Source organism: Salvelinus alpinus, chromosome 5 (genome assembly GCF_045679555.1).
Source record: "Salvelinus alpinus chromosome 5, SLU_Salpinus.1, whole genome shotgun sequence".
NCBI classification, from domain to species: Eukaryota; Metazoa; Chordata; class Actinopteri; order Salmoniformes; family Salmonidae; genus Salvelinus; species Salvelinus alpinus.
The window spans coordinates 35,839,716-35,863,200 of NC_092090.1; the positions used below are offsets into that span (position 1 = coordinate 35,839,716).

Sequence of the window (23,485 nt, forward strand, 5' to 3'; positions counted from 1 at the left end):
GTATGTCTCTATGAGCTTGGCACATCTAGCCATTGAGATTTTTGCCCAGTCTTCAAGGCAAAACTTCTCCAGCTCCTTCAAGTTGGATGGGTTCTGCTGGTGTACAGCAATCTTTAAGTTATACCACAGATTCTCAATTGGATTGAGGTCTGGGCTTTGACTAGACCTTTCCAAGACATTTAAATGTTTCTCCTTAAACCACTCAAGTGTTGCTTTAGCAGTATGCTTAGGGTCATTGTCCTGCTGGAAGGTGAAGCTCTGTCCCAGTCTCAAATCTCTGGAAGATGAAACAGGCTTCCCTCAAGAATTTCCCTGTATTGAGCACCATCCATCATTCCTTCAATTATGACCAGTTTCCCAGTCCCTGCCGATGAAAAACATCCCCCCATTATGATGCTGCCACCACCATGCTTCACTGTGGGGATGTGGATCTCGGGATGATGAGAGGTGTTGGGTTTGCGTCAGACATAGCGCTTTTCTTGATGTCCAAAAGCTCTATTTTAGTCTCATCTGACCAGAGTACCTTCTTCTATATGTTTGGGGAGTCTCCCACATGCTTTTTGGCGAACACCAAACATGTTTGCTTATTTTTTTCTTTAAGTAACGGCTCTTCATGGCCACTCTTCCGTAAAGCCCAGCTCTGTGGAGTGTACGGCTTAAAGTGGTCCTATGGACAGATACTCCAATCTCCGCTGTGGCGCTTTGCAGATCCTACCAGCGTTATCTTTGGTCTCTTTGTTGCCTCTCTGATTAATGCCCTCCTTGCCTGATCACTGAGTTTTGGTGGGTTTTGGAGGGCGGCCCTCTCTTGGCAGGTTTGTTATGGTGCCATATTCTTTAAATTTGTTAATAATGGATTTAAAATGGTGCTCCGTGGGATGTTCAAAGTTTGATATTTTTTTATAACCCAACCCTGATCTGTACTTCTCCACAACTTTGTCCCTGACCTGTTTGGAGAGCTTCTTGGTTTTCATGGTGCCACTTGCTTGGTGGTGCCCCTTGCTTGGTCGTGTTGTAGACTCTGGGGCCTTTCAGAACAAGTGTATATATACACTGAGAGCATGTGACAGATCATGTGACACTTAAATAAAGTCCACCTGTGTGCAATGTAACTAATTATGTGACTTCTGAAGGTAATTGGTTGCACCAGATCTTATTTGGGGCTTCATGGCAAAGGGGTTGAATACATGTGCACGCACCACTTTTTTAAATATATATTTTTATTTTATAAAAAAAAAAAAATTGTTTCAATTTGGACTATTTTGTGTATGTCCATTACATGAAATCCAAATAAAAATCAATTTAAATTACAGGTTGTAATGCAACAAAATAGGAAAAACGCCAAGGGGGATGAATACTTTTGCAAGGCACTGTAAATTGCAGTTGGTCCAGAACAAAGCAGCACTTACAGTTGACCGGGCAACTCTAGTTGGGCAGAAATTTGACGAACTGACTTGTTGGAAAGGTGGCATCTTATGAACATGCCATGTTGAAAATCTATGAGCTCTTCAGTACAAGCCATTCTACTACCAATGTTTACTATGAAGATTGCACGGCTGTGTGCTCAATGTTGTACACCTGTCAGCAACAGGTGTAGCTGAAATAGCCAAAGCCACTAATTTGAAAGGCTGTCCACATACTTTTGTATATATAATGCATGTAGGCTGTGTGTGGCATTTTAAATATATGTAGTTTAGTCCTTGACTAATAATGTGCTGTACTATGTATTATGTCATGTTTCATGTGGACACCAGGAAGAGTAGCTGTTGCTTTTGATCCAAACCAAATGGGGAGAGCGCAAGCAGGTTCCCTGACTCTCACACCCTAGTATGAATGGGGTTGTAGCCAAGGTTCCCTCCATTGTTTTCTGCACTGAGCAAATTTCTGGTCTGCTGAGCGCAAACTTGAAGTTGTGAAAATTCTATGCAACACTGAGGCTGTACCCGCTTTAAGTTACAGTTTTAACAGTGGCCAAGTAGGCTACTGCGGCTACTTGATCATACTGTAGGCCTACCAGTGGCCTACTATCAAAAACAATGGAGAAAAACACATCCAATAACATTTTAACATGGAAATAGCTGTTCTATCATTCAGCCTACAGTAGCAGCCAATGTGTAGTGTTCAATGCCTACATTCCATTAAGCTTGGCATTAACCTGTTAATTCACTTGTCCTTCAGACACGGTGACTTACATTTAAAAATACAAATATTTAATCTTTATTTAACTAGGCAAGTCAGTTAAGAACAAATTCTTATTTACAATGACAGCCTACACAGGCCAAACCCGGACGACGCTGTGTCATTTGTGCGTCGCCCTAGGGGACTCCCAATCACGGCCGGTTGTGAATTCGAACTAGGGTGTCTGCAGTGACGCCTCAAGCACTGAGATGCAGTGCCTTAGACTGCTGCGCCACACAAAATGTTGTGTTTGATGTAAGAAACCACTTTACAAATTAAAATCATTATTACAGAGAATCAGACAAATTATGCTACCTTCTGCCTATTGGCTACTTAAGTTTATTCAAGACTGTCACAAAATACAACACTGCTCCTTTAAGATATAAAAGCTCTTTACCTGACTCGCTTTTCAAAGATGGCTAGAAATGCACACCTTTTGTTCTCTTGTCGGAAGCAATCACTCCCCCATTGTTGACTACAACTGGGCTAATAACTCACTAACGAGCAAAGAAAATGAAGAAATATGCACACGTGGCTACATGCAGCTCTCACTTTGATCTCAAAACAAGCGCATCTAGTGACCGCTCATACTGTAGCCTAAACACAGTCTAGTTCAAAGTGAATGGCACAGTTCCATATATGGAAATTGAATTTTTCATTTGCTGTATTGGACTTGTGATTTCATGAAATTATATTATATGATATCCCTGTCCCTGTCCCGTTAGGCTAGGCTATGCTAGTCAGCTTTTTTGATGAGGATGCTTCCGGATCCGGGATGGGTATGAAGTAAAGGTTAAGGACAACAAAGTCAAGGTATTGGAGTGGCCATCACAAAGCCCTGACCTCAACCCTATTGAAAATGTGTGGGCAGAACTGAAAAAGCATGTGAGAGCAAGGAGGCCTACAAACCTGACTCAGTTACACCAGCTCTATCAGGAGGAATGGGCCAAAATTCACCCAACTTAATGTGGGAAGCTTGTGGAAGGCTACCCAACATTTTTGACCCAAGTTAAACAATTTAAAGGCAATACTACCAAATACTAATTGAGTGTATGTAAACTTCTGACCCACTGGGAATGTGATGAAATAAATAAAATATGAAATAAATCATTCTCTCTGCTATTATTCTGACATTTCACATTCTTAAAATAAAGTGGTGATCCTAACAGACCTCACTGACAGGGAATTTTTACTAGGATTAAATGTCAGGAATTGTGAAAAACTAAGTTTAAATGTATTTGGCTAAGGTGTATGTAAACTTCCGACTTCGACTGTACGTGCAGATGAGGATGTGCAAGTAGAAATACTGGTGTGCAAAAGAGCAGAAAACCAAAAACAAATATGGGGATGAGGTAGGTAGGTAGTTGGTTGGATGGGCTATTTATAGATGGGCTGTGTACAGCTGCAGTGATCGGTAAGCTGCTCTGACAGCTGACGCTTAAATTTAGTTAGGGAGATAAGTCTACAACTTCAGTGATTTGCTGAGTAGCTGAGTAGAGTGTTGGAAGCTATTTTGTAAATGACGTCGCCGAAGTCAAGGATCGGTAGGATGGTCAGATTTACAACGGTATGTTTGGCAGCATGAATGAAAGCGGCTTTGTTGCGAAATAGGAACCCGATTCTAGATTTAATTTTGGATTGGAGATGCTTAATGTGAGTCTGGAAGGAGAGTTTACAGTCTAGCCAGACACCTAGGTATTTATAGTTTTCCACATATTCTAAGTCAGAACCGTCCAGAGTAGTGATGCTAGTCGGCCGGACGGGTGCGGGCAGCGATCGGTGAAGAGCATGCATTTTGTTTTACTAGCATTTAAGAGCAGTTGGAGGCCACAGAAGGAGTGTTGTATGGCGTCCAAGCTCATTTGGAGGTTTGTTTTGCATATAGACCTACTGCAGCTCTGATTGGTTATGGTGCACCAGTCTGTGTAGAATATGGGCCAGAGTCATGCCTGTCAATGCAATAGAATCCTACTCCAATGCACTCTGCCTACAAGAAAATCTCTTGCACAGTTAATTTTGCATACTAAATCTTGCATAGTGTGTTTTGTTTCACTATATTACATTGAAAGTGACTAATATTGCATTGATTCGATCACAATTGCTGCAGTAGAGCGAAACGTTGATAATGTCAACTAAATGGGAAACTGTAGAAAGTTGAATGAAGTTCAATCTCGTGCTTCTCTGTGCGGGCTTATATTTCTTCTGCATGGAAGGCCGATGTGAGCTGTGCGCCCTCAGCTTAGAGGGAACATTGGTTATGGCCCATCTGGCTAATAGCATCACAGCATTGGCCAGCCCAGAGTACATCTGAACATATACTCATCTAGAATGGATGGACCTACAACTTTTCTCCTACACCCAACAGCCCCCAGCAGGTGAAGGAGCACATGTGTGAATGACATTCTGACAGCGTTTTGTGAGCACTGTCATGGGGCCCATAATTCTCTCTGATAGGAAATGGTTGAGATGCCAGGATGCATTTTTACCCCTTTTTCCACAGCAGGGCTCCGCTCGCCTGGCCTTGCCTTGTGCAATGTCCACTTTCAAACCTGCAACAGCTTGGAGGGGGAGAGAGGGAGGAGAGGTGCTCTGCACAGCGGCTGCACGCACACAGAAACAGGCTCCCCATTAGTGCAAATACTCCAATTAAGGTCAGTCATGTCTTTGAGTCATGTGGCTGTCAAGTAGGAGATACGACTTAAAACAGCTGCAGAATGTTTACCACATACACAGATAAGATGCGTCCAGCACCGATAGCACTGGCATCCACTTTGGACAGTTTAGTCAGCATCTTACTGTAACAGTTGAGGTCAAAGCACTTGAGGAATGGACAACTAATGTGTTTGGTCAGAGCTCATTGGTTTTCAAAGAAGTTGTGTAAAATGTGGGTTGAGGCCTGACAGGACAGGAACACGAAGTAGTAACACTGCATGGTCTTCATCTGATACCTCTGGCTCAATCAGCCAATCACATCACTCACACCACACAGACAGACCTGCAGGCCTCAAACGCACTGGCAGAGCATCTTATCTCGTTAAAATAACAATTGACTCAGAATGACAGTAAGGTAAATATTTACTTTGAATACTCCCAATAAATGGGGAAAAAAACAGGGTAAAGTATGTAAACAAACCTTGAAGCATTTAATGAGTGGGGAAAATGCGTCACTAACCGTCAGTCTCAGAAGACACAGGTTCACTGTCTCTCCAGTAGGGACAAACATGGGCATGTTCTGCACCAGGGAATGACATTTCCTCAGAAATATTTCCCCCCCCCAGATTTGTAAGAAAACAGAAATTACAATAAAGTCCAGTCTTTTGAATGCTCACTTGGCCCTCCATGGCCTTACAAGTACTTGAGGTGACTTATGTTCTGCCTTGAGTGCGCTGCTTCAGGAAAGAGTGGAGTTGAGGACGGCCAAGCTGGGGCTCAGTGACTGTACACAGACATCCACTGAGTTACAGTATAGCCTGATTTAAAGAACTACTCTGAGTGATGAGATCCCACACCTACTTCCATTAGAAAAGGACTACCCCCTCTCTCACCTGGTTGTCTGTCAGTAAGCAGAAACTTACTGTACTGTATACACACACTGCTTTGACTCATACTGTAGTAAAGAGAAACTCCGCAGAACAAACACCGCTCCCTGTGGACGAGTGCACCTTCAAAACAGTTTGAACCGCTAACGCTAGCCTTCTAACAGTCAGTCAACAGAGCCAGGGCAACACAGGGGGCGGCAGGTAGCCTAGCCTAAGAGTGTTGGGCCAGTAACCGAAATGTTGTTGGTTCAAATCAGGTGGAAAAATGTGCCGTTCTGTCCTTTAACAAGGCAGTTAACCCTCAACAACAGCAGCTCCCTGGGTGCCGATGACGTGGACGTCGATTAAGGCAGCCCCCCGCATCTCTCTGATTCAGAGAGAGGTTGGGTTAAATGCAGAAGACATTTTTCAGTTGAATCCATTCAGTTGTGCAACTGACTAGGTATCACCTTTCCTAGTACGCACCCCTACGATTAGCCCCAAACTGACATGTTACATGTGGCCCATAAACTCTTGATTGGCCTCAGAATGATGATATCATCAGGAATGTGAGCTGTTTTTAGATAGAAACACACATGCCTCCCATCTCGTTCTAATGAGGCATCATTCTGTCACTGTACAGAGACTGTGGTGCATAGCACACTGTAGAGGTCACACTAGCTTTGTGGGGTGTTGAGGGATCACACACACAATCACTGGCATCAGTGCAATCTGTGATATATCTCCAAGGGCTTTTTGACAGGGAAGGGCGTTGAGAGGAGAGGGGTGAAAGTGAAACACGAGAGTAATTACTGCCGAGGAAATCTGCTATTTCTGTTCCCTTTACAGCCCATCTGAGACAAATCCATGGACCAGGACACAGAATCAGGACCAAATAACTGCAAAATGGATGGACCTCTGGCCTGTTGTTGCCTTAGTGAAAATATAGGAGAGAAATAACAATACAGTATTACACCGTAAAGCTAAATGAAATTATAGAGAAATGCTTGCTATGTTTTAGCTAACCTTTTGGCAAGTAAACCCTCGCTCCATTGTAAATACCAGCTCCATGAGTAAAATTGTTGCTTATTTTGTTTTGCGAGGCAAAGCAGAGATTAAATCTAAATAAGACGGGAAAGTCTGGTGAAATGAGAACCCTGAAGGTTTGGAGATAATATACACACTGGCCTCTATCCATCTACCTTAAAGGGTGAAGTCACACCAGTAGGTCACCTGTAGTGCAGTACTATGCTGGACAGGCAGTTCATCTCAGATACACTGGGGATGTTTTGGTGTGGAGATGTCCATCTCTAATGGTGGACTCTATCTGCAAGTCTCCATCTGATGTTTGGGTTTGAATAGTGGTTGTTGAGGAGAGACAAGGGCCCCGGACTGATGCTGATCCGAGTTGTCGTGCCACAGCCAGACAGAACCCCTCTGCTCCAGCCCGTCACCCCCTCCCTCTCCTGACATGTTCCATGCTGTATTATGGGAAACCCTGCCAAGTGCCCCCTGGACCAAACACGGTACTAGAGAGACAGTCTGTATAAGTCCACACGAAGTCACTCCGCTGCACTTGGCTCTCTAAATAAAAATCCTCTGGTCCAGGGTGCACACACTCACACGTGGTTGTTATCCTGACTAATCAACTCTGAAGGTTGGTATTGAATGCATCTCACATGCTTTATAGCATCTGCCTAGGGATTCAGTATTCCCAATGCAATGTCACTGAAAATGCTCATGTCCAGTTTGAAGGGGATTTTTTTTTCTTTATCCACAGAAATACTATTAATCTGTTCCTTGAACCAAAAAAATAAACTCCACATCAGGATCCCATTTCGGGGAGAAACACAATACATGTCAGACACGCTCGCAGGCCAGCTATCAGATAACACAGCCACATTAAGCAACCTAATAGACAAGCATTTCTACATTGTTCTGAACATTCCAGAATGGTCCGGTATTCTCCAGACAGATCTAGCAACAAAGAAGACTAATCTGCAGTTATTATAGAGAGAGTCCCAGTGTCATTGTGGTGTCTTCCAACAGCTCTGTACCACAGGGAGACTACTGTAGGACCAGCAGCTTCATCACATCACTACCTTGGCTTGGACAGAGTGGGACCTGGACTCAGATACTGAAGACATGCAGTTAGCTATGCATGCAGGGGGCAACTGAAACCAGGTGGTATGGCACATCTCCTAGAACCCGTGTTGCTAACAGGAGCACAGGAAGGGAGAGCATATATACCTCTGTCATGTATAAATTACACAGCCACTAGTCGGCTGGCTGGCTCTTGACCTATTTTACAAGTGGGGAGGCCAGTGACCTCTACACACCCAGGCTAAAGGCAGATGGTGGGATTAATTGGCTCGCCGTCCTCGATCATTTGGCCAGAAGAATGCGTGGAATCCAGAGCCACTCCATAAAAGTTGCTCTCTGTGAACACTGCTCCGAATCATTAAATCCCCGTGGCAACAGCCATGTGAGGCTGTAAAACATGAGGAACTACCACTGAGGCCTCAGCTCTGACTCTGAGCCCTCCTCTCCGAGCCCTCCTCTCCCACCTGATTGATGGCAGAGTGAAACTTTACGGGGCGTGTGCAGCACAGGGAGAGCAGAATAAACCACTAATCGCTTTGTCCAATAACTGAAGCGATAGCGCAAAAACCCAATTGCACCCAGGTACATTAAACACCAACCTTTTACTAGATATGTGGTGCGCAGTGAGCACTCACTTTTGACAATCTGTCAAACTATTGCAAATGAAGACTAACTTGAGCATAAATCACTGGGAAAAGATATGATTTGGCCATTCTTCCACCTGCAGCCAAGCATGACTAAGGTAAGGGAGAAGGGAAGTAACAGCATGGTGCAGTAGCAGCACGTGTTGTTGCCAGAGACCTATGTACCCTAGGAAGCTATCTGAGTGGTGGAACAGGCAGAGCTCTACATCACATTACCTTGCCAGAGCTGTCTGCTTAGCACTTGGTCAGCCGGCACATGCTCTCGCTGTCTCGTACTGTTTCCATTATAGACAACTTCAGACGCGCTAAATTAGAACCAGTTAAAGCCCATGAAAACACATCACCGCACCCAGAGTGGGATTGTTTAAAGGGTAGAGCCTGGAAACAAACTCCTGCTTCCTGCTCCTCAAATATTTTGTGGTTTACCTGTTATGAGAATGTTAGGGAACACCCAAGAAAAAAGGCTGTCACTGATATCTGGATACTAACTGTACATTAGCTATTAGAAAACAGTGTTCCATACTTTGTAGAAGGACATTGAGAGACTTTTAGGAGAGATGTTTACTACCTCGTGGAGGGACATACCGCACACAGAACTTTAATAGCTCCGAGTGGCGCAGTGGTCTCAGACACGGCATCTCAGTGCAAGAGGTGTCACTGCAGCACCTGGTTCGAATCCAGGCTGCATCACATCCGGCTGTGACTGGGAGTCCCATAGGGCGGCGCACAATTGGCCCAGCGTCATCCGGGGAAGGCCGTCATTGTAAATAAGAATTTGTTCTTAACTGACTTACCTAGTTAAATAAAGGTTCAAATAAAATTAGAATAACAGAGCCAGGGACAGACTGGCTGAGCTTTGACCCACCTGGAGGGCACAGTTCATCATGCGGATGACGTAGTCAAACTGTTGGTGGTCCAGTATGGCCCGGTTCTGCTGGACGTGCAGACTGAGCTCCTCAGTCAGACACTGGCGAGCCGCCTTGCCTTTCAGAGCACGCAGCGCAGCTGGCAGGGTCTGGGAACACAGCACAGCAGACAGAGCCTGTTTTTAACACAAATACCATAAGACACACCACGACATACATGAACAAATAATCTTCTGAAATGATTTCTTAACATCCCAGAATTCTAGAACCAGCTACAGCCAAGAAACCTAAGCTAGTAGCTCTGCAGGAGCTCAGGAACAGGTACAATAGCAGCTACAATATTACCAGTCCAGACAGTGAATTGTTGACCTCTGGGAAATATTAATACGACACATTTCATACTAATGTCAAAGTATGAGGAAAAAATGTGATGGTAATTCGTCTGGGTAATAGTTTTCACATTGGCTGTATAATGTATATTGAGGTGAAGGGTTTATAGGCTCGGGGGTGGTGGTGGGGTCTATAGCTGGCGTACTGTGTGTTCCTCTATCGACACAGGGATGCACGGCTGCCTTATATAACCTGCTTATTACAGCCAGAGATGCAGGCATAAAGGAACTGGCTCCATTTCATGCAGTACACACGGGACACCCGCATCAACATTCCTATGGGCTCTTCTATAGGGGGTGTCACGGTGCGGGGAAATCAAAGAGCATCATTTACGTGTAAATGCTTTATGGGAAAAAGCAGAAAGCAAAACAGCTATGCCATTAACCTCGGTGTTAAAACAATGGGGTTATTTCTGCTGATAACAAGGAGATTATGAGGCTAGTCTAAGTGTTTGATTATCTGTCTCCAGTGTGGTCCTGTCTCCCAGCCGGGAGGTATAATTAGCCTGATAGAGTTGAGAGCTCTAACTCCAGACAGACACACACGGTTGCCTGCCTGCTGTAATCGGAGGGATGGATGTCAGTCCAGATGTCTGGGCCATTACAGACGTGGCTGATTACACTGTGCTGAGAGACAGGGATTAGGGAGGATGCCGTGCGTCACCTTCTCCGTCTCCTGGGTCTTGTTGTCGAAGATGAAGGAGATGCAGCTCCTCACCACCTCCAGCCTGCGAGCGCTGTTGAACACTGAGCCCATCTTCCCCATGATGGACACTGCACAGATGAGGGGTGAGCAGGTTAGGAATACAAGAGTGGTAGAAATACTAGCTATGCTAGTACAGACGCCATTCAATACTCAGCAACTAAGTACTTACAGCTATTAACACATTATAGACAGACTCCTGCCAAGCCATTTGTCTCACACAGGAGCAGGCATGGTGTAGAGCTGATGTTTGTGTCTCACATACCCACGGGAGGGCCGGCGGGCACCACACACTTCCTCTCTGCGCGGGTGGTGGTAGTGATGGCAGGGGCGCTGGGATGCTTGGCCAGGCCCTCCGCCAGCAGCCGCTCCACCTTCTCATCGTCCAGCAGGGGGAAGGGCACCACATGCACCCGCAGGTGGGAGCCCTCCGTGGGCCGAGGCACTTTCTGGAACGCCATGTGGGGGTTGGGATTCTCCTGTAATGGACCATTCAATAATAAAACATACAGACAAGAACAACATCTGTGACGGCCATAGGACATGCTAGAACACTAAAGAGTACAGAAAGTACCTAATGTGAACACTATTGCATACAGGCCCAGAGGCTGAGTGATGTTAACTCACGTTTTTGTACAGTTGGTCAGAGAGTTCCCTCATGTGCTTCTGCAGCTTGGCAGGGCTGGACGCCTCCTCCTTAAAGCGCTCCATGTCAAAGGCCACCAGCTACAGAACCAACGATAAGTCAGTCAAGCTGTTCCCGAATGATACAATCTCTCGACAAGCCCAGTTTCATACACAACAGTGAAATTAGAAAAATTGTTGCCAAATCATACTGGAGTTGCAAAACATACGGTCTGGTTACAGTAGCCATGCCCGACAGTACCTCATCAAAGAGATCACAGGCTCTGTAAGGCGGACCCCTTTCAGACACGAAGCCAGCGAAGGCCATGCCATCCAGAACCTTGGTCAGGAAGTCGTTTTCAATCAGGCCTCTCTGGCCCAGGAAGGCAGTCTGTAGGGGGACAGGGTCAAAGGTTAAATAATGGTAGGTACATAAAGATGTACTTTTAAGACTAACAGACAAACTTTGCTTTTCTCAGTTGCTTCTATTCTCTTTAACTTTTTTTTATTACAATGAACCCAGTCACAAAAGTGAAACAAATGACTGAAGATATGGTGAATCAGGCCTGTGATTCGTGCTAGTGGGTGAAAGAGATAGAAAACGGGGGCAGTTTTTCTAGACCCCCCAGTCTACGTCTCTCCATAAAAAAGCGTTGAGTTTCTGTAGATTCGTGATAAATTCCTGGCCCATAATCCGAGCCATGTGGGGTACTTTGAGAGGGATGTGCTGAGAGGTTACCACGGAGACGCCGCACACACAAACAAACACAAACCCAGCTATTTTTCTATTTATATTTGATATATTTCATATGGCTCATCGCGAGGCCATTGGCCAAGGCTGACAGCACTTAACACAAACAAGCAGATAGCATGGTGAAGAGCCATACTGTCAGTCACTAAAGCGCATCCTAAGAACACACACGCTAAAACAAAAACACCTCCAAACAGCTTTATCAGACAGGATAAAACAGAATCCTCTTGTTCTTGGATTCTCTCCAAACATTATTTTACAGGCTGAGGAACAAGGGATAAATGTCAGCCTATCAAATGTTAATGGAGACAAACAAATTGAATCAGGTAACCACCTACATTGCAGTGATCGGTGAAATGTGATCTTTTCCGGAATTACAACAGCATGGGGGAGAAACGTGCGTCATCATCAGAAGACACATTGAGGGTGTGATGGAACACGTTTTTGACCCACCCAGATTGAGTTGAACAGAAGTGCGTTGATCTCACCTTGTGAAAGTGGATAACGGGTTCGGAATGGATGCGGATAAGCTGCAGGCAGGACCTGTAGCCCTGGAAGAGTTGTGCAAACAGCCTGAGGAACACGGCTCGCACCTCCTTATCCTGAAAACACGAGAGGGGAGAGTCACCTCACAAACATGCCATGAATACCCCCTTGTTAATTCAGTTCACATCTTAACGTGATTATTCAACCATCTGAAGAAATGGAAACCCCCACTAAAGTTCACATTTTTGTGCTATTCATAGGTCGGACAAGAGACGAGCGTGCTATAGGAGATATCTCAGAGCAGTGGTGTTCTCCTCATATCACAAACACATGATGTTCTGGGAAAAGGCTCCATCTATTACAATGACACATGGCCAGGGGTAAAGGGTGAAGACCCTGTGTTTACTGGAATGATGGTGCCTTACCAACAGTTTGAGGTTGGAGGGGGCTGTGCGAGGGGGTGGGAAGGCATTGTCAGCTATCTCCAGATCAGGATGCAAAACCTGAAAATAATAAAAATGCCTCTTAGTCTTGACTTTGTTTATTACTAAGTACACTTTTATGGTTCAGATTACATGAACAAAATCATTACAATGACTAGACTAGTTACATAAGGACAGAACATTATACAGCTGTTTGCAACAAACCACATTCTCATTATGATCTAATGTGAAATGTCTAATGGGGATCTGTGATTTCCAAGGATGAGCATTGGTGTATGCTGGGTACCTACCAGAGACAGGGCAGTCTGTAGTGTGTAACAGGTATGTACCAGAGACAGGGCAGTCTGTGTAGTGACCGGCTCGTCACGGGTGCACCTCAGCCACGCTCAAGGTACTAAACGATATCATAACCGCCATCGATAAAAGACAGTACTGTGCAGCCGTCTTCATCGACCTGGCCAAGGCTTTCGACTCTGTCAATCACCATATTCTTATCGGCAGACTCAGTAGCCTCGGTTTTTCTAATGACTGCCTTGCCTGGTTCACCAACTACTTTGCAGACAGAGTTCAGTGTGTCAAATCGGAGGGCATGTTGTCCGGTCCTCTGGCAGTCTCTATGGGGGTACCACAGGGTTCAATTCTCGGCCCGACTCTTTTCTCTGTATATATCAATGATGTTGCTCTTGCTGCGGGCGATTCCCTGATCCACCTCTACGCAGACGACACCATTCTGTATACTTCTGGCCCTTCCTTGGACACTGTGCTATCTAACCTCCAAACGAGCTTCAATGCCATACAACACTCCTTCCGTGGCCTCCAACTGCTCTTAAACGCTAGTAAAACCAAATGCATGCTTTTCAACCGTTCGCTGCCTGCACCCGCACGCCCGACTAGCATCACCACCCTGGATGGTTCCGACCTAGAATATGTGGACATCTATAAGTACCTAGGTGTCTGGCAAGACTGCAAACTCTCCTTCCAGACTCATATCAAACATCTCCAATCCAAAATCAAATCTAGAGTCGGCTTTCTATTCCGCAACAAAGCCTCCTTCACTCACGCCGCCAAACTTACCCTAGTAAAACTGACTATCCTACCGATCCTCGACTTCGGCGATGACATCTACAAAATAGCTTCCAATACTCTACTCAGCAAACTGGATGCAGTTTATCACAGTGCCATCCGTTTTGTTACTATAGCACCTTATACGACCCACCACTGCGACCTGTATGCCCTAGTCGGCTGGCCCTCGCTACATGTTCGTCGTCAGACCCACTGGCTCCAGGTCATCTACAAGGCTATGCTAGGTAAAGTGCCGCCTTATCTCAGTTCACTGGTCACGATGGCTACACCCACCCGTAGCACGCGCTCCAGCAGGTGTATCTCACTGATCATCCCTAAAGCCAAAACCTCATTTGGACGCCTTTCCTTCCAGTTCTCTGCTGCCTGCGACTGGAACGAATTGCAAAAATCTCTGAAGTTGGAGACTTTTATCTCCCTCAACAACTTTAAACATCTGCTATCCGAGCAGCTAACCGATCGCTGCAGCTGTACATAGTCCATCTGTAAACTACCCACCCAATTTACCTACCTCACCCCCCATACTGCTTTTATTTATTTACTTTTCTGCTCTTTTGCACACCAGTATCTCTTCTTGCACATGATCATCTGATGATTTATCACTCCAGTGTTAATCTGCTAAATTGTAATTATTCGATTTATTGCCTACCTCCTCATGCCTTTTGCACACATTGTATATAGATTCTCTTTTTTTCTACCATGTTCTTGACTTGTTTATTGTTTACTCCATGTGCAACTCTGTGTTGTTGTCTGTTCACACTGCTATGCTTTATCTTGGCCAGGTCGCAGTTGCAAATGAGAACTTGTTCTCAACTAGCCTACCTGGTTAAATAAAGGTGAAAAAAAAAAATGAAAAAAAAAGTAGTGTGTAACAGGTATGCACGTACCAGAGACAGGGCAGTCTGTGTAGTGTGTAACAGGTACGTACCAGAGACAGGGCAGTCTGTGTAGTGTGTAACAGGTACGCACGTACCAGACACAGGGCAGTCTGTGTAGTGTGTAACAGGTACGCACGTACCAGACACAGGGCAGTCTGTGTAGTGTGTAACAGGTACGCACGTACCAGACACAGGGCAGTCTGTGTAGTGTGTAACAGGTACGCACGTACCAGACACAGGGCAGTCTGTGTAGTGTGTAACAGGTACGCACGTACCAGAGACAGGGCAGTCTGTGTAGTGTGTAACAGGTACGCACGTACCAGAGACAGGGCAGTCTGTGTAGTGTGTAACAGGTATGTACCAGAGACAGGGCAGTCTGTGTAGTGTGTAACAGGTACGCACGTACCAGAGACAGGGCAGTCTGTGTAGTGTGTAACAGGTACGCACGTACCAGAGACAGGGCAGTCTGTGTAGTGTGTAACAGGTATGTACCAGAGACAGGGCAGTCTGTGTAGTGTGTAACAGGTATGTACCAGAGACAGGGCAGTCTGTGTAGTGTGTAACAGGTATGTACCAGAGACAGGGCAGTCTGTGTAGTGTGTAACAGGTATGTACCAGAGACAGGGCAGTCTGTGTAGTGTGTAACAGGTATGTACCAGAGACGGGGCAGTCTGTGTAGTGTGTAACAGGTATGTACCAGAGACAGGGCAGTCTGTGTAGTGTGTAACAGGTATGTACCAGAGACAGGGCAGTCTGTGTAGTGTGTAACAGGTATGTACCAGAGACAGGGCAGTCTGTGTAGTGTGTAACAGTGGTTCAGGGAGCTGGGACAGGTGGATGCACTCTGGAATCTTTATGGTTCCTCCATCCAGATCAGCTATGATAACGTCCAACTGTAAGACAGACAACACACATCACTAAACAATCCTTTCGAATTAGTTAGATTCCTATTTTAGCTGTGGAGCACATTCTACATTACTATGGCAGTGCGTATAAGAGAAACTAAGGCCGAAACCTGCCAAAACAGGGTCTTGGCCAACACAGTGGAGGAGTCACAACTCCCTGAATCTAAGGGACTCAGGAGGCCGCATCAATCGGCACAAGGAACGTCAGCTCAACATAACATTTCCTTAAAATGTACAGTGACTCATATATATCATAGGGCTCCATTATTCACTGACAACTGGTTACATTGGGCAAGCTTTCAATGAATCAGTCTAAATAAAAGGTATGTTGTTATCCCCGGTGTACTGTACATGTTGAATCAGGGTCAGAGGCAGTTCATGTCTGGAGAAGGTGCTAAAGATCACTCACCAGTTCTTGGATCTCGCTCTGGAACATGGAGTGGACCCCGATGATGAAGGGGGTGGGTGAGCTCAGCACCTCTAGCAGCCGTGACGGCAGGATGGGGATGTATGGGTAACTGAGTTTCAAACAGGAGACGACAGTGAGTAAACACACACAACACTTGCCAGGTCAAATTCGACATCAAACTGTGGTGCTCAAAGTGACCATTTTGGGTGTTCAGTAAACCAGAGAATAATCTTTCAAGTACATTTACATTTGAGTCATTTAGCAGACACTCTTATCCAGAGCGACTTACAGTAAGTGTATTCATCTTAAAGACATGAGAACAGATAACCAAGACCATTTTGGAATGTTGTTTTGTTTAGTCACAAAATGTCAGAAAGTCAGTTGGCAACGCAATCAACATGAACATCTTAAAACGTTTGCACTTTCAATGGACTCATAATCAAAGCCAGCCTAAGTGTAACAATTTTACTGAGGAACAAACAAATCACGATAATAAGAAACGATAAAAAAATAAACATCATTCAAGTCACACTTGGTGCAAGGCAAGTCATGTCAATAGCCGAGGTGTAATGGGGACTGATGGGGGACCGTGGAGACCGACGGGCCAATCACGTACCTGTATTTGAGGGGGAACATGAGTGCCTCCAGGGCACGCGACGCCTCCCCTAGTCTCTGGTAACTCGTAGAATGGAACAAAACCTTGTGCTCGGTCAGAACCGCACAGAAAAGACTCAGAACATTCTGGATTCCTGGCAGAAGAAAGTAGAGAGAATGTGTAATTAAATGAGGTATTCGGTTGGACAATTGATAAAAAATAAATTAAAAAAAACATACTGTTGGGGGTGGATTTTATTTCAAAGCTGAGCAAACAATACTCAGAGTAAATTATATTTCTTTGGTAGAACATGTGGTGATAGAACATGTGGTGTTATCAATCATTCTATGTGACTAGCTGTTTATTGAAATTATTGAAGGAAAGATGTGTTTTGCAGAGACATACTGTATGAAAACCAAAGTACTCTATATGTATCACAATATTTTGAAAACATCTCCCTCTTTACTCACAGTATATTATTCACCATTACATTCTGACTTATAACAAACAAATGGCTGAGAAAACAATGTTCTTCTTGCCAACAGTGATAACAGGTGGGTAAACAATGCAATTTCAGCTACAAAACAGCGCAGTGAATATTATACACTGAGTGGACAAAACATTAGGAACACCTGCTCTATCCATGACAGACTGAACAGGTGAAAGCTATGATTCCTTATTGATGTTACTTGTTAAATCCACTTCAATCTGTGTAGATGAAGGGGAGGAGACAGGTTAAAGATGGATTTTTAAGCCTTGAAAGATTGTGTATGTGTGCCATTCAGAGGGTGAAAAATATTTAAGTGTCTTTGAACGGGGTATGGTAGTAGGTGCCGGGTGTACCGGTTTGAGTGTGTTAAGAACTGCAATGCTGCTGGGTTGCTCAAGCTCAACAGTTTCCCGTGTGTATCAAGAATGGTCAACCACCCAAAGGACATCCAGCCAACTGACAACTGCGGGAAGCATTGGAGTCAACATGGGCCAGCATCCCTTTGGAGCACTTTCGACACCTTGTGGAGTCCATGCCCTGACGAATTGAGGCTGTTCTGAGGGGCAAAAGGGTGTTCCTAATGTTTTGTACAGTCAGTGTATATCATTAATGATAAGGACAATACAATCTGAAAAATAGCCAGAGGAAATGACACGCTATGAGACGATATAATCTGTCAAATACCAATATGACAGTCCAGACAAATTCTCAAGTTTACAGTTCCTGTTATTGTTTCCTATCAACATAGTGTTAGACCCATCCATCACTCATTACAGAGATGAAGACAACGGAACACTGGCAAACATATCAGCAGTCCACTACAAACTGAGGTCCCTGATTCTGTGTCTGCCTCCAGCTCAGATAGGCCCTGATAAACAGGAATCGGAACATAGACATTGTCTGTTCCGTTGTTGACGGAATACCAGGATCTCCCAAGCGACACAGGCTGGTCACTTGGCTCATTCTCTGTCACCTCAACATGACTTCCTGTGTGGAAGTGCATAGGTCTGAGGTGACTCATCTGGCATTTTTTCGTTTGGCAGCCAATTAGGTTTCATAATGGCATCCTGAGGTAAGCAGCCTGGCTCGTTTAGTGTCCTTGAGGTGTTTACATATCTATGGGAAACAGCGACACATTTCCGACCCTAAATAACAAGAGACCGACCGGGCCAAGACAAAGGCAGCAACAACAAACAGCCCAGCAGCCTGTCCAGGGCCTGTCCATTCTATCCCCTTGGGGGCCACACTTCCTGAGCAGTGTGACATGTTGGACGGACATTCCTCTAGGATGACCTCTGGACACAGTGGTGCGTAGACATGCTACACGTACAGTGGGGAGAACAAGTATTTGATACACTGCCGATTTTGCAGGTTTTCCTACTTACAAAGCATGTAGAGGTCTGTAATTTTTATCATAGGTACACTTCAACTGTGAGAGACGGAATCTAAAACAAAAATCCAGAAAATCACATTGTATGATTTTTAAGTAATTAATTTGCATTTTATTGCATGACATAAGTATTTGATCACCTACCAACCAGTAAGAATTCCGGCTCTCACAGACCTGTTAGTTTTTCTTTAAGAAGCCCTCCTGTTCTCCACTCATTACCTGTATTAACTGCACCTGTTTGAACTCGTTACCTGTATAAAAGACACCTGTCCACACGCTCAATCAAACAGACTCCAACCTCTCCACAATGGCCAAGACCAGAGAGCTGTGTAAGGACATCAGGGATAAAATTGTAGACCTGCACAAGGCTGGGATGGGCTACAGGACAATAGGCAAGCAGCTTGGTGAGAAGGCAACAACTGTTGGCGCAATTATTAGAAAATGGAAGAAGTTCAGATGACGGTCAATCACCCTCGGTCTGGGGCTCCATGCAAGATATCACCTCGTGGGGCATCAATGATCATGAGGAAGGTGAGGGATCAGCCCAGAACTACACGGCAGGACCTGGTCAATGACCTGAAGAGAGCTGGGACCACAGTCTCAAAGAAAACCATTAGTAACACACTACGCCGTCATGGATTAAAATCCTGCAGCGCACGCAAGGTCCCCCTGCTCAAGCCAGCGCATGTCCAGGCCCGTCTGAAGTTTGCCAATGACCATCTGGATGATCCAGAGGAGGAATGGGAGAAGGTCATGTGGTCTGATGAGACAAAAATATAACTTTTTGGTCTAAACTCCACTCGCTGTGTTTGGAGGAAGAAGAAGGATGAGTACAACCCCAAGAACCCATCCCAAACGTGAAGCATGGAGGTGGAAACATCATTCTTTGGGGCTGCTTTTCTGCAAAGGGGACAGGACGACTGCACCGTATTGAGGGGAGGATGGATGGGGCCATGTATCGCGAGATCTTGGCCAACAACCTCCTTCCCTCAGTAAGAGCATTGAAGATGGGTCGTGGCTGGGTCTTCCAGCATGACAACGACCCGAAACACACAGCCAGGGCAACTAAGGAGTGGCTCCGTAAGAAGCATCTCAAGGTCCTGGAGTGGTCTAGCCAGTCTCCAGACCTGAATCCAATAGAAAATCTTTGGAGGGAGCTGAAATTCCGTATTGCCCAGCGACAGCCCCGAAACCTGAAGGATCTGGAGAAGGTCTGTATGGAGGAGTGGGCCAAAATCCCTGCTGCAGTGTGTGCAAACCTGGTCAAGAACTAGAGGAAACGTATGATCTCTGTAATTGCAAACAAAGGTTTCTGTACCAAATATTAAGTTCTGCTTTTCTGATGTATCAAATACTTATGTCATGCAATAAAATGCAAATTAATTACTTAAAAATCATACAATGTGATTTTCTGGATTTTTGTTTTAGATTCCGTCTCTCACAGTTGAAGTGTACCTATGATAAAAATTACAGACCTCTACATGCTTTGTAAGTAGGAAAACCTGCAAAATCGGCAGTGTATCAAATACTTGTTCTCCCCACTGTATATGCACCACACCACCCACTAGGTCTGGGCCTTTTCCCCAGGTCTTGTTTGGTCATAAGGTGGATTGAATAACTCAGTACCTGACAGACTGGGGCGAGACAAATCACACACATGGGGAAAGGGTGGGGGGGTGTAGTCTACTGCAAGTTGTACGGTATTTCATGTTATAACTCAAATCTGTGTTTAATCATTTGTTCTTACAGATTTGACTGACTGTCATGATGAATCACATAGATTTAGCATGTTACACAAAACACATGGCGTTAAATAGACACTCCAACCAGAGGTGGAAGACGACACAGCCCAGCCAACATGGAGCAAATCTGTTGCTGATTCATAGAAAACAACCACGGAAGTATGAGAGATTATAAATAATGAGAGAATATGTTCTGACATATGATCCGACCTTGGGCTGTGCAGCGGTTGCATCGTCACGATACTCGAACACGCGCAGTGCTTCCCCTATAACTTTTTGGGTCAGTGGTGGCAAAGGAAGAACGAATGATAGCACTAGAGATGATGGCGCCGGCAGATGGTCGCCTCGCTTCAGGTCCTTAGAAAACTATGCAGTTATCACAAGCATTTCGCTACACTCGCATTAACATCTGCTAACCATGTGTATGTGACCAATAACATTTGATCTGAATGTGAGAAGGTCACTTGGTGACTTTTTGAAAGGACATTCTACAAAATAAATTATGAAAATAAAAAATGTAAAATGTTGACACCATCTGAAATAACATTTAGCTCAACTGATGCAGCATAGCGGCTTTAAAGCACTAATGCGGTCCTTGTTAAAAAAATAGATTATTATATATCACTGTATGTCTAATAAATCACTGTTTATTTAATAACTCCAAAATATATTTTGTAAAAAAATAAATCCCCTGAGGCTCCGTTTGGCCCTTGAAATGCTCAGTCTGATCGTGTGGACGTTAGGAAACAAATTTGAAGATACTGTATTTACATACACAGCCCTGATTGGGTTGATAGGATGGTCTAGAGCCTACCCCCTTACCTAGATGAACAGTCATGGTCTATTTTAATTACATCACACAAACAGCTCTTACACAAAAGGCCATTATCAGAATTTCAGTGTTATTCCGACCTCATACAATCACGTTTTTAACTGCACTGCCCCTTTAAATAAATAGGCTGAAGCATGGGGTTTACATCTGCAAAATCTCAAAATACTCTAAATGCATCCAATGCTACTTGGTACAAATAAACGTTGTAACTTGTCACTTAACTTAAAATGACAGAACGGCTAGGTTCAAGTTTAACAACGTTTACTAAACCGTATTTCCACAATACATAGTTGCCACTGCACTCAGGCCAGGTCCATCAGCAGTGAGACTACCACACAGGCGTACTAATAACAAAGTGATAGCGCCATATTAACAGAAATATAGAGATACTTAAAACATGAATGTAACAGTCACTCTGATCTTAAGTGTCTAGGCAGAGGTTTTTTAAAAACGTGGCGGCAACAAATTTGCAGCAGCGGCCCGCCCCTGCTAATATAGGGGAAACACTGATTCTGCACTCAGAACATACTCTCAGCCCGCATTGTATAACAGCAGTGATGGATGGGAGATGCAAGGTGCTTCTCTTACACAAGTCGCATGATCTGATCGCTTCTGGTGCTGTTGGAATGCTTACCCTTCATATGATATCATGCAGTACTGATCAGTTCTTACAGGACATCGGTCACGTCACCTGTAGCCCAAGGACATGACAGAGAGCATCTCTTAAGAGTTACGTGCAGGACTGCACAAGGGTATTGTAAGCAAACAGCAGTGGCGTGAGGTGCCCAGGCCTCTCTATCAGCCCATCATCTTCATCTGTCAGGGACAGGGGCCATGTTCAGATCCAGCACAGAGGGGAATGGACACACTACTGTACACATCACACAGAGACATTCCTCCTGATGGTTGGACTGAGCTGCACAGTAACAAGCCCCATCTCCTCCTGTTACTCCAAAAACAGCTGTCTAGACCTGAGGAGTTTAGACCTATCCTCTATCAAGCTCCGGGTAAATTCTACACTTTGGAATGTAAAATTTAGAGAGACATGAATCTAGTCCGTTTTATTAGCTTTGTGGACTGTTCCTGGATAACATGTGCAGTATTTGGTAACAAAAACAAAGTCGGTGAGGACTGACACAAACCATGGCTGAGGATAATGTCAAGGTACAGGCCATTTGTCTTCCTCCATCTCTGTGTGTATCCAGATTGGCTACAAACACATGCCTTGAACATGACCCTGATACTTTGTGTATCAGTAAAGTACCCCCCCCCCCCCCCCTCCCCCATGTGCACGTCCACTGCTCGCTGTCCAAATAAACACAAAGGAGCATGCAAACTATTATTGAATTCCTCAAGGGGTTCAGGGACTAATGCTTACAAGAAACATAATCCATTTAGTTTTGTAACACATTCTTCTAATCACACTAAATGAGGGCCTATTTTCCATTACAAATAAAAGAAAGCATCAGAAAAATTTGTTTGGAGTTCACTTATTTACTAACTTGTCCCCAACATCGGCCCCTGGAATGTAGACTTGACTGCTGCGGTGATTTGTGTGTATTAAGGACATGATAAAACCACATACTTGAGTCCAGTGTATGAACGAATGCAGTGCGCAGGAATTTGGGACAATATACGGTAATGCCCACCTGAAGCCACCAAACCACAGCAAAGCTACGTCATGTGAACAAGGATGCAAAACAGACAAAGCAAATCCTAGTAAAGGAGTATACATACAGTGCCTTGAGAAAGTATTCACACCCCTTGACTTTTTCCACATAACTCGGCCACTCAAGAACATTCACGGCCTCTTGGTAAGCAAATCCTGTGCATATTTGGCTTTGTCATTTAGGTTATTGTCTAGGATTTTGTCTGTGTGTAGCTCCATTCCATTTATTTTTTTACTGTGAAAAACTCCAGAGTCCTTAACGATTACAAGCATACCCATAACATGATGCAGCCACCATTATTGTTTGAAAATATGGCGAGTGTTACTCAGTAATGTGTTGTATTGGGTTTGTCCCAAACATAACACTTTGGATTCAGGACAAAAAGAGAATTGCTTTGCCACATTTTTTGCAGTATTACTTTAGTGCCTTGTTGGAAACAGGATGCATGTTTTGATATTTGTTTTACTGTGTACAGGCTTCCTTCTTTTCACTTTGTCAATTAGGTTAGTATTGTGGAGTAACTACAATGTTGATCCATCCTCAGCCAATAAACTAACTGTTTAAAGTCACCATTGGCCTCATGGTGAATTCCCTGAACAGTTTCCTTCCTCTCCAGCAACAGAGTTAGGAAGGACGCCTGTATCTTTGTAGTGACTGGGTGCATTGACACCCCATCCAAAGTGTAATTAATAACTTCACCATGCTCAAAGGGATTTTCAATGTCTGCTTTTTTTTTTTTTTTTTTTACCCATCTACCAATAGGTGCCCTTCTTAGCAAGGCATTGTAAA

General features: G+C 44.5%; 1 protein-coding gene across 4 annotated transcripts in view; it reads right to left on the minus strand.

Annotated features, from left to right (window-relative positions):
* Positions 1–23,485, minus strand: part of LOC139576020 (myotubularin-related protein 13-like) — a 162,540-nt gene that overhangs the window by 49,345 nt on the left and 89,710 nt on the right. For all 4 annotated transcript variants that reach the window (XM_071401610.1, XM_071401611.1, XM_071401608.1 and 1 more), the window contains 10 exons: positions 16,594–16,726; positions 15,978–16,086; positions 15,443–15,556; positions 12,688–12,765; positions 12,265–12,378; positions 11,288–11,416; positions 11,029–11,127; positions 10,667–10,880; positions 10,363–10,472; positions 9,309–9,458 (listed from right to left, as the gene is read on the minus strand). In XM_071401610.1, the coding sequence (XP_071257711.1) occupies positions 9,309–9,458; positions 10,363–10,472; positions 10,667–10,880; positions 11,029–11,127; positions 11,288–11,416; positions 12,265–12,378; positions 12,688–12,765; positions 15,443–15,556; positions 15,978–16,086; positions 16,594–16,726 (1,250 nt within the window). The remainder of the gene's footprint in view (positions 1–9,308; positions 9,459–10,362; positions 10,473–10,666; positions 10,881–11,028; positions 11,128–11,287; positions 11,417–12,264; positions 12,379–12,687; positions 12,766–15,442; positions 15,557–15,977; positions 16,087–16,593; positions 16,727–23,485) is intronic.